Below are 12,126 nucleotides of genomic sequence, written 5' to 3' on the forward strand. Positions count from 1 at the left end.
ATAAAATTATTCAAGCACAAACTCACAAAAGATGTGTAGTGTAATCTATTCTGAAAATATTGATTTAACTAAAACAACAATAAAGCAGCTAAGAATTTTACAGGCATTGCTCCATATCAGAATCCATTTTCATCGTAACATTGTTAGATTTAGATGTGTTTACTTTTGAGTTGAGATATAATTTATTATGTTTTAAAAATACCATTTACTTGCTCTAGGAGTAGGCCCTTCCTAGGCCTTTCTTTTGAAAAGTCAGATAACTTTTATTTGAATTTATTAAACATTTCAAACAATAGCACGAAACTTCAGTTCATCTACATCTTCTTGTGTGGCATATATATAATTTTCTCAGTCCTGTGATAGATTTATTTATATTTTATAAGATTATAATTTTCTGAAATAACATATCCAAAATATTTGAATATTTATTCAATTGGAATTTTGGGGAATAAAATGAAATAAAATAAAGGAAGAAAAATTGTATTGCTCCCTTTGAATTGTGTGAATTACACTTTTTGAATTCTGATAAAGATTTTCGGTAATTGGGATTAATTTATCATTAATGAAGAACCAATCTGTCAAGTTCTATTTTTATAAGTTTTTCCTTTTGCTACTTTTTTTTACCATTCCAATTCTGAACTTATGTGACTTTTAAAAATATACAATGTTTTTAACTGTAGTTTTCTTCTTCACAGACTTTTTGTGTGTGTACATAAATTGTGCATTATATAAGTAGTCTCTCTTCAGTTTAGAGATAAACTGCACTATTTTTATTGAAAAGTGCCTATTTAAGTCCATAATGTTGTCCATGTTCTGGTTCAAATGGCCATATATATCATAGTGAGAGGGAAATGTATTCATTCTAATTTGAATTTGAATGTAATTTTAAAGTAGCAGACCTTCCCAAATTCTTAATGCTATAAAGCACTATGAAGTGGTATATAAATTGAAGTTTTATTGCTATTTAAATCAAATCTTTTTTTAAGAGCACAAAACCACTTAGTCCATACCTAATATCATGCTAATATTGCTAATAAAGGTATAAACGACCCACCAGGCAGGAAGTTAGGCAATAATTTTATTTAAAGAACAAAAAAAATCTGCTCTGTTCAAGAGTCTGCCACTTTGGATAAGTTTGAAGGTATGTAATAACAAGATCCATTATCTCTCCAATTCATAAGAAATAAATTAGTATTGGAAAAGTTTTGGTAGTTCAAATGATCATTTCTTTATTTATAAATTATATAAGTGAGATGGCTACTATGAATGAAAATTAATTATTAAGTGTAACTAATTAAAGATTGAACAGGCATTAGAAATGGGCAAATCAAGGGTGCTATTCAGCCAGTTTGGACCAGTTTGGGCGAACCGGTTGTGGTGACCCCGCCCAGGTGCTATGCCGTCCTATTTAGCCATGTTTTCTAAGCTGTGCACATGCGTGCAAGCAGTGCACGTGAGCAAAGTGCATGCACGGAAGGCCGCATGCATGTGCAAAAAGTGCACACTCACATTTTCAGTGCACAACAAACCAGTGACAAAATTATGTGAAACCCACCTCTGGGGTAAATGTCTTAATTTCATATAGTTTCTCATTTCTTTAATTCCTTTCATATTGTTTGCATAATAAATATCCAATTTTTACACAGGGTATAAAACTGTTATGCTTTATATTCACTTTGGAAACCTGATACTTTTTTTTTGTAAAATAGTTTCAGTAATTTCACTCATTGAATATTTCAGCTATACATCTGTGTATGAATTACTTGACTGGAGAACTTAATCACACAATAGTGAGAACGGATTGATCTATTTTACTTCACATGTTAATTTTCAAACAGTAAATTAGGAAGAATTAGATTAAACTCCAATTTAGATTTATTTAACTAAAATAAAACATTTTTCTAACTAGCATCAAAAAAGACACATCCCAAAACTATGAAATAACTGAAGAATTCATTTTAGTCCTACCCGTAAAATTTCTTCAACACAGTCATTGTCACCTACTCCAGTGTCCTGGAAACAAAGAGGAAATAGATATAAAGTTAGAATTAATGGCCACCATACATGAATACATGTCTTCTGGCAACATCTATGCAATTCTGGTGGATTGCTTCTGGAAATCATGACATTTTTCTTAAATGTGTTTTTAAATAGAACAGAGAAGATGAATATCTGAGAAGATGAATATACAATTATTACATATGGTTCTTTTCAAAAATGGTAAAAGATAAGGAAACATTTTAAGTCTTGCTTTTTTCACCAAGTATAACATCAGAAATATTATGATATGCTCTCTGCCAAAATGACAAAATTAGTAGACCAGAGGAATGCTGTTGATATAATTTACTTGGACTTCAGTAAAGCATTTGATAAAGTAGACCATAACCTACTACTAGATAAAGTAGAAAAATGTGGGTTAGACAGCACCACCACCAGATGGATTCGTAACTGGCTGACCAACCGCACTCAACGTGTAGTCCTCAACGGAACTACATCCACATGGAGGGAAGTATGCAGTGGAGTACCCGAAGGCTCTGTTTTAGGCCCAGTACTCTTCAACATCTTCATCAATGACTTGGACGAGGGGATAGATGGGGAACTCATCAAATTTGCAGATGACACCAAGCTGGCAGGAATAGCCAACACTCCAGAAGATAGGCTCAAGTTACAGAAAGATCTTGACAGACTTGAACATTGGGCGCTATCTAACAAAATGAAATTCAACAGTGAAAAAAGTAAGGTTCTACATTTAGGCCAAAAACAAAATGCACCAGTACCGTATATGTGGTACCTTGCTCAATAGTAGTACCTGTGAGAGGGATCTTGGAGTCCTAGTGGATAACCATCTAGATATGAGCCAGCAGTGTGCAGCAGCTGTTAAAAAAGCCAACACAGTTCTGGGCTGCATAAACAGAGGATAGAATCAAGATCACGTGAAGTGCTAGTACCACTTTATAATGCCTTGGTAAGGCCACACTTGGAATATTGCATCCAGTTTTGGTCGCCACGATGTAAAAAAGATGTTGAGACTCTAGAAAGAGTGCAGAGAAGAGCAACAAAGATGATTAGGGGACTGGAGGATAAAACATATGAAGAACGGTTGCAGGAACTGGGAATGTCTAGTTTAACAAAAGAAGGACTAGGGAGACATGATAGCAGTGTTCCAATATCTCAGGGGCTGCCACAGAGAAGTGGGAGTTGGGCTGTTCTCCAGAGCACCTGAGGGTAGAACAAGAAGCAATGGGTGGAAACTGATCAAGGAAAGAAGCAACTTAGAACTAAGGAGAAATTTCCTGACAGTTAGAACAATTAATAAGTGGAACGACTTGCCTTCAGAAGTTGTGAATGCTCCAACACTGGAAATTTTTAAGAAAATGTTGGATAACCATCTGACTGAGATGGTGTAGGGTTTCCTGCCTGGGCAGGGGGTTGGACTAGAAGGCCTCCAAGGTCCCTTCCAACTCTGATGTTATGTTATGTTATGTTATGTTATGTTATGTTATGTTATGTTATGTTATGTTATGTTATGTTATGTTATGTTATGTTAAGTTCCATTTTTATAAGTTTTTCCTTTTGCTACTTTTTTTTTACCATTCCAATTCTGAACTTATGTGACTTTTAAAAATATACAATGTTTTTAACTGTAGTTTTCTTCTTCACAGACTTTTTGTGTGTGTACATAAATTGTGCATTATATAAGTAGTCTCTCTTCAGTTTAGAGATAAACTGCACTAATTTTATTGAAAAGTGCCTATTTAAGTCCATAATGTTGTCCATGTTCTGGTTCAACTGGCCATATATACCATAGTGAGAGGGAAATGTATTCATTCTAATTTGAATGTAATTTTAAAGTAGCAGACCTTCCCAAATTCTTAATGCTATAAAGCACTATGAAGTGGTATATAAATTGAAGTTTTATTGCTATTTAAATCAAATCTTTTTTTAAGAGCACAAAACCACTTAGTCCATACCTAATATCATGTTAATATTGCTAATAAAGGTATAAACGACCCACCAGACAGGAAGTTAGGCAATAATTTTATTTAAAGAACAAAAAAAATCTGCTCTGTTCAAGAGTCTGCCACTTTGGATAAGTTTGAAGGTATGTAATAACAAGATCCATTATCTCTCCAATTCATAAGAAATAAATTAGTATTGGAAAAGTTTTGGTAGTTCAAATGATCATTTCTTTATTTATAAATTATATAAGTGAGATGGCTACTATGAATGAAAATTAATTATTAAATGTAACTAATTAAAGATTGAATAGGCATTAGAAATGGGCAAATCAAGGGTGCTATTCAGCCAGTTTGGACCAGTTTGGGCGAACCGGTTGTGGTGACCCCGCCCAGGTGCTATGCCGTCCTATTTAGCCATGTTTTCTAAGCTGTGCACAGGCGTGCAAGCAGTGCACGCGAGCAAAGTGCATGCACGGAAGGCCGCATGCATGTGCAAAAAGTGCACACTCACATTTTCAGTGCACAACAAACCAGTGACAAAATTATGTGAAACCCACCTCTGGGGTAAATGTCTTAATTTCATATAGTTTCTCATTTCTTTAATTCCTTTCATATTGTTTGCATAATAAATATCCAATTTTTACACAGGGTATAAAACTGTTATGCTTTATATTCACTTTGGAAACCTGATACTTTTTTTTTGTAAAATAGTTTCAGTAATTTCACTCATTGAATATTTCAGCTATACATCTGTGTATGAATTACTTGACTGGAGAACTTAATCACACAATAGTGAGAACGGATTGATCTATTTTACTTCACATGTTAATTTTCAAACAGTAAATTAGGAAGAATTAGATTAAACTCCAATTTAGATTTATTTAACTAAAATAAAACATTTTTCTAACTAGCATCAAAAAAGACACATCCCAAAACTATGAAATAACTGAAGAATTCATTTTAGTCCTACCCGTAAAATTTCTTCAACACAGTCATTGTCACCTACTCCAGTGTCCTGGAAACAAAGAGGAAATAGATATAAAGTTAGAATTAATGGCCACCATACATGAATACATGTCTTCTGGCAACATCTATGCAATTCTGGTGGATTGCTTCTGGAAATCATGACATTTTTCTTAAATGTGTTTTAAAATAGAACAGAGAAGATGAATATCTGAGAAGATGAATATACAATTATTACATATGGTTCTTTTCAAAAATGGTAAAAGATAAGGAAACATTTTAAGTCTTGCTTTTTTCACCAAGTATAACATCAGAAATATTATGATATGTTCTCTGCCAAAGACCATTTAAATTAAAAGTACCCTACCACAGGTTGGTCATAATCCATTGGAGACTTCTTTGCTATAACAATCATTGAAATTAAATGACTACTATGTAATTAAGCGTCATGGATATTATACAGGAGATGTTTAAAATTACATAACACTTACATATACTGACACAGTCTGCCAAAACAGTATCTTAATTGATACAGGCTGCACTTAAAATGAAAGCAACAATTCAACTGCAAATGAAACTAAAAACAGCATGAAGGTTACCATCTCCATTGTATAATTGAGCTACCAAATAATATTAAAATATCCTATCTTGAAAAAAACACTATATCCCAGTTTTTAAAAATATAAAATATACTCGTTATAATTTAAGAATGAGATTAATATAACAAAAAAAAGAACCCCCACATGTTTTTAAAAGGTTGGATATCAGGTTTTGTACTTACATTGTAAAAGTATAACCCAAAATGCACCAAAGACCCTATATTGTAAGAAAATTGAGCAATTTTTAAAACTCATATGATTTGATGTAGTACAGCCATATTTCCATTTTGGTTTTAATTTACAACATGCATTAACACAATTTGACAAGTGGGGGAAAGTCCTAAATTAAACTGGGTTAGAGTATATGGACCCTCCATATACTCTAACCCAGCGGATAACAACTATGGTCCCTTTATGACCTGTGGACTTCAACCCCCAGAATTCCTGTGCCAACCAGGAATTTGGGGAGTTGAAATCCACAGGTAGTAAAGGAGCCATAATTGCCCACCCTTGCTCTAACCCAAGAAAGAATCAAGTTTTCCGGAAACTTTTAAAACATGGCCAAGGAGAAGAAAGCAGATTCTTATATTTCATTCATTGCTGGAGAAAAATTACCATGCCACAAAGCTTACATATTTATTGCTCTAGTTTTGTCCCGAATTTCAAGATAAAAATTAATTCAAAAGCTTATCATTATGAAGGTTCTGCCTCTTAGTTAAGTTCAACTGTTTGAAACCTCAAAGGAGATACTATGGCTTTATGGAAAGGAAATGCCAGATGCACATATTTTCCCTTCCTATTATGGGATCTCTACATACTAAAAATAAAAGCTGTCACTCTAATGTATCATGACAAGGAAGTTCCTTCAGGGGCAAAAGTTCACTTCAAGTCATCTTCTTGTTTACCAGTAGTATGCTTCTTTTCGTAAGCAAAAAAATATTGAAGTTCTTCTTCGCATTTCATGTTCCTGAACCATACAATATCAAATTATATGGAAAAATACCAGATTCAGATTTGCTCTGCTTCTAATAACACATACTGTACATGTGAATTGATGCATATTTACCAACGAGCAGACATACTGAATTAAATAGGCCTTAACTGTGAATAAGTATCTGGGTAGGATTAGAATAATAATAACAATATAATTGCATAACTTTTTCATGGGTTTCATTTGTTTAAAACCTTCAAACACTCATTAATGTATTACATCTGTATAAATACATACACCCAGATAGGATAATAGAAAAGACATAACAAATACATTGTATGGGTTGTGCAAAAAACAGCTTTGTGAGCAAGTATCCTAGAGTATGGGAATTGAAATGTCAATAACTAAAGGAGGCATTGTGGAACAAATGTAGCATATAATATGAACATAAAATGCACTGATCAAGTTATTGAAATTGCTTAGTTTGATTATCTGTGTAGGCAGATTGATATGACAATTAAATAATTTTGGACATTTTGTAAAATAACAAGTGAACTTGTTAATCCTTATTAATTCTTAATTCTAGTCCTGAATCAGGGCTTTCCATGGAGACTATTAAAATTTGCAAGATGGCAATCATCACAATTTAAGACCCACCCCTTTTATGTGCAGGTAGGGCTTTAATCACAACAATGTGTTAGCCATTGTGCAGATTTTGACAAATCATTGTAGATACACCTGCTCTGAATCGTGGGCAATTTTTTAGAATGTTATCATCATAATATGTATGTGAGCTAAGGCAACCCTGCCTGAGATGCTTTCTATTCTAAAGAGAAATAAATCCAAACTGAGCTAATTTGTGTACAGCTGCCAATAATATAAACATGCTGGTTAGAATTCTTTATACAGCAGATGCCTTTGTATTTCATATTTCAAGCAAGTTAATAAGCAGGTGTCAAAACTCTGAATTAAAATTCCCAGAAGAGGGAAGAACAAAGGACAATAAAAATGATTTTTAAATAATCATAGCGATAAATAACATCTACTTCTGATAAATATAAGTGCTGGCATAAAATGTTATTAGGCTACAGAGATGTTCTTTTGTTTCAGAAATATGTTTTGTTCTTCAGCAGTGTCATTCATCATCCTAATAAGCACTCCATATGTAAATTAAATAGCAAAGTTTGATTCATTCAAATACATCTTTGTAGTGTGTTAGATCATTTTTAAACATTTATTTCATTCCTCTCACTGCTGAATAACTCCATAATATTTGTGTAATATAAGGATTCAGTTCATACCCTGGAAATGTTTTGTCATTAGTTCTTATTCAGTTTTGCTTTCACTATGAAAATTTCAAAATCTCATTTAGGACTATAGTGTACAAATTAATATTGGATCCACCCAAATTTCCAGATAGATGTACATCTTTTGTGTTTCTTTTAAACAGAATTGTGTATTTAAAAAAAACATGCATTGTCCTTTTGTACCTTCCCCCCCACCCCCAAAATTAACTTCAGTGATTTTATAGTTAAACATGTACAATTAACTGACATGTCAAGTATTTATAATTGCCATTTTCATGATCTTTGTCAAGATGTTATTATTTGATTTTCTGGTGGTAGAAAAACCACCAGAATGTTTGTATGTTTTATTGTATGTTTGTGTGCTTTGGGGTAAATAAGCATTTTTTTTAGTGTTCATTAAAGCACATCATTTTTTAATTTTATTTTCAAAACTTACCTAGCCCTGCTGGTCAGAAATAAAAATAAGTTTCATATTTAAATTGAACGAAAGTACTGCAAAGAATACATATAACATTTTTTCCAGAGAACTGGAAAAGTTATTAGCATTTAGCATGGAGATATCATTTGGTATGTCATTTTAAAAGATTTAAAGAAAAAAAAAGACAAATTTACATTAAATCCAATACAATTTAAGATTCACATTTTGCTTATTTAGCCATACCTGAAAAGGACTTTAAACACTGCTTGCATTTTTTACTATGTGGAGTTTAGACAAAAAAACACAAACTTTCTGAAACAAATGAGGCTTAATGCAGTGGGTTTCTCTAGTTATTCAAACATTCTTGGCTGAAATAATTATGTTCAAGGAAGTTTTCAATGCTAAGAATTTCTGACATAGGCTTGATGCTCGGAACATGGCCCATAATTGCATCCAATATGTTCATGTGACTAAACTTTCCTGTTTATTCAATGATTTCTAGAAGTCTGTCTACATGAAGCAGAAGCTGACTTTTTATGATTACAAATAAACACAAAATGATTTGATTTATGGGAAACGTTCTGGAATGGTTATGAAAATTCAATATTATAGGAAAATAAGGAAATATAAAATGCAAAAGCGACACACTGACAGAATCATGTAGGATGTAAGATGTAAGGGGCAGAAAGGAGCATAGTGTTTCCACTTTACCCAACAATGTGAAGTTACCAACTGACATTCCAAGTCAAATGTAATGCAGCATGCATATTAAACTTTTAATTAGATGTGAAAGTTAACCATGGACAGCATATCTTCACAATAAAACACTGTAAAGTAACTTGTTATAGTAAAAGCAGTTATAGGAATCATGCTGCAAAAAAAAAAATGTTTAGCCCTCAGAAGTTCCTGGGCTTGTATATGTCTACAAATAAAATGCCTTCTGTTCAAGATGTAAATGTCTTGGGTAGGCACTGATGCTGTTATATTTCCTTGTTCATTTTCCCTACTTGGTTGCCATGACTGTCATAAAATATTAAGTTATAGCTGTGATGAGTGTAATATGAAGAATGCTTTAGGTTTTGTTATTTTGTCTGCTCTAATTTATCAGAGATATCTTTGCCTAAGACTTAGAACAATTATGAGTCAATCTGTATTTTAAATAAAGCTGTCATTTTAAAAGCCTGGATCCAAGGTGAAAAAATAGCATGGTACCACTCTGCCCAAGAGGTTAATAAAATCTGAACAATGAAGCAAACAAGATAGTTAATCAATACCATCAGACCACTACTTTTATCCCTTATGATCTTCATTTTCAACTCACTGAACATCATTACAGCAGAGAATTTGGACAGTCAATCTCTATCTACCAACATAAAATAAATAAATTAATTAGATGGTCATAAAAATGACAGTGCTGCATTGTGTCATCTGACCTTTTAAAAGCATTACTCTTGGTGTTAATAACCATTCTAAATAAGAAAGTGAAGCAGCATATTTTATTGCTTTTAGGTTTTTAATACACAAAATCAAATACTATTATATTTAGGGTATGTTCAAGGATTTTCTTTTGCTTTTAAGCAAAGCAACTTAATTCATACTTCTTGTACTAATATGGTAGTCAGACTCCTTCAAATTTTTTGTCTTTCATTTATCACATTCTTATTTTCATAAGAATAAAATGTGTCTGTGTGTCTAAAGAAGAATACAATATTAAAGATTCATCACTATGTACACTTTTATTATTTTAAGAATTATATAGGGTCATTCATTTTAAGAGTCACAACTTGGAACGGTTCACAACATTGTTTGTGAAGAATAAATTAAAAATCATTGAAATAATATTATTATTTTAGAGTATATTAACGCAGAAATGATATTCATCAGAAATGGATATAAATTACAAGTGCAAATACATTTAATATTGATTTAGTAATATAGATCACTATAATTGTAGTTTTTAACTAATATATCAGTACCATTTCCCTGACAAATTGTTATTTTTCCAGCATGTGTCCTCCACTTTTTTGTGCAAGAAGTAAAATTTATAATACAAAAGGTGCCATCTTTCTTTAAGTCACTGTATCTTGAGTAAATATCAGCAGTACTTTTTACCATTAAAAGGATGACGAGACACCCCCATTTCTCCTGGTACCAAAAAAATGAAGCATATTTTTTTCTATTTAGCTCAGAATACTTCCTTATGTAATATCCCTTAACTGCATCAACCAACTCCTTACTACTTTACTCAGATCTGAGTACTTTCACCAGATTTGAATAGTTCATTTAGTGACTGAAGTTATAACAGCACAGAACAAATGAGTTATGGCCATTTTCACACTTATGATGACTGCAGCATCCCAATGGTCATGTGATCAAAATATAGAAACTTGGCAACTGACTCATATTTATGACAGTTGTAGTGACCTGGGACCATTTTGCAACCTTTTGACAAGCAAAGTCAATGGGGAAGCCAGATTTACTTAACAACTGTATTACTAACTTAACAACTGCAGTGACTCACTTAACAACCTTGGCAAGAAAGATCAGAAAATGGGGCAAAACTCACTTAACAAATGTCTCACTTAGCAACAGAAATTTTTGGCTCAATTATGGCCATAAGTAGAGGACTGCCTGTAAATGTTTGAATTATTTTTGATGGCCAGACATACAGAGGTAGGTAACATGAGCAAAGGAACATATATTTTTTTGGTCCCCAAGCTCTGGTCCAAAACTTGTAATATTGTCACCTATCAGCTGCCTCAATACACAAGGCCTTTTCTTTCTTTAATAAGATACAGTCCTCTGCAATCAATGCCCCTCTGGATTCTGCACAAGACAAACAAAAAGAATTACTGGACACAAATTTGACATCAGCACTCCAAACAAAGACATAGTAAATACAGAACATTTTAATCTGAGAGAACTTTGCGCTATATAGCTAACATCAAAAACATCATCAAAAAAGGACAACAAAGAATGTTCTTTCCGTGCCAACTCAGTAAGCTCAAACTGCCCAAGGAGCTGCTGATTCAGTTCTACAGAGGAATTATTGTCATTTGCACCTCTATAACTGTCTGGTTCGGTTCTGCAACCCAACAAGAAAGACACAGACTTCAGAGGATAATTAGAACTGCAGAAAAAATAATTGCTACCAACCTGCCTTCCATTGAGGACCTGTATACTGCACGAATCAAGAAGAGGGCCATGAAAATATTTACAGATCCCTCACATCCTGGACATAAACTGTTTCAACTCCTACCCTCAAAACGACGCTATAGAGCACTGCACACCAGAACAACTAGACACAAGAACAGTTTTTCTCCGAAGGCCATCACTCTGCTAAACAAATAATTCCCTCAACACTGTCAAACTATTTACTAAATCTGCACTACTATTAATCTTCTCATAGTTCCCATCACCAATCTCTTTCCACTTATGACTGTATGACTGTAACTTTGTTGCTGGCAATCCTTATGATTTATATTGATATATTGACCATCAATTGTGTTGTAAATGTTGTACCTTGATGAACGTATCTTTTCTTTTATGTACACTGAGAGCATATGCACCAAGACAAATTCCTTGTATGTCCAATCACACTTGGCCAATAAAAATTCTATTCTATTCTATTCTATTCTATTCTATTCTATTCTATTCTATTCTATTCTATTCTATTCTACATTTTAAAGTAGTGCTTTTGGAACAAAAAAGTCGTCACACATTTGAGCATGGGGTAGTAGAACCTGAAGTCTGAACAAATAGACACAATGTGTCTATAATATATTACAGTGAAGAAGAAATCACCTTCTTGAAATGAGGGGTCCCTCTTACTATCTGAACTTGGTTTTTTTCTAGCATATGTCTCATTATCCAAACTAAACTAAACTAACCTAGTATGGTAATGACACATCTACAAAAAAACAACCAAGCTCAGAGAGCACCAAGGAAC

At 33.0% G+C, this 12,126-nt stretch overlaps 1 protein-coding gene across 1 annotated transcript in view; it reads right to left on the reverse strand.

Moving 5' to 3' along the window:
- AFF3 (ALF transcription elongation factor 3) overlaps positions 1–12,126 on the reverse strand; it is a 284,542-nt gene that overhangs the window by 169,919 nt on the left and 102,497 nt on the right. Inside the window, exon 4 of the mRNA XM_058186246.1 lies at positions 4,930–4,974. Coding sequence (XP_058042229.1) covers positions 4,930–4,974 — 45 coding nt within the window. The remainder of the gene's footprint in view (positions 1–4,929; positions 4,975–12,126) is intronic.

Source organism: Ahaetulla prasina, chromosome 5 (genome assembly GCF_028640845.1).
Source record: "Ahaetulla prasina isolate Xishuangbanna chromosome 5, ASM2864084v1, whole genome shotgun sequence".
NCBI classification, from domain to species: domain Eukaryota; kingdom Metazoa; phylum Chordata; class Lepidosauria; order Squamata; family Colubridae; genus Ahaetulla; species Ahaetulla prasina.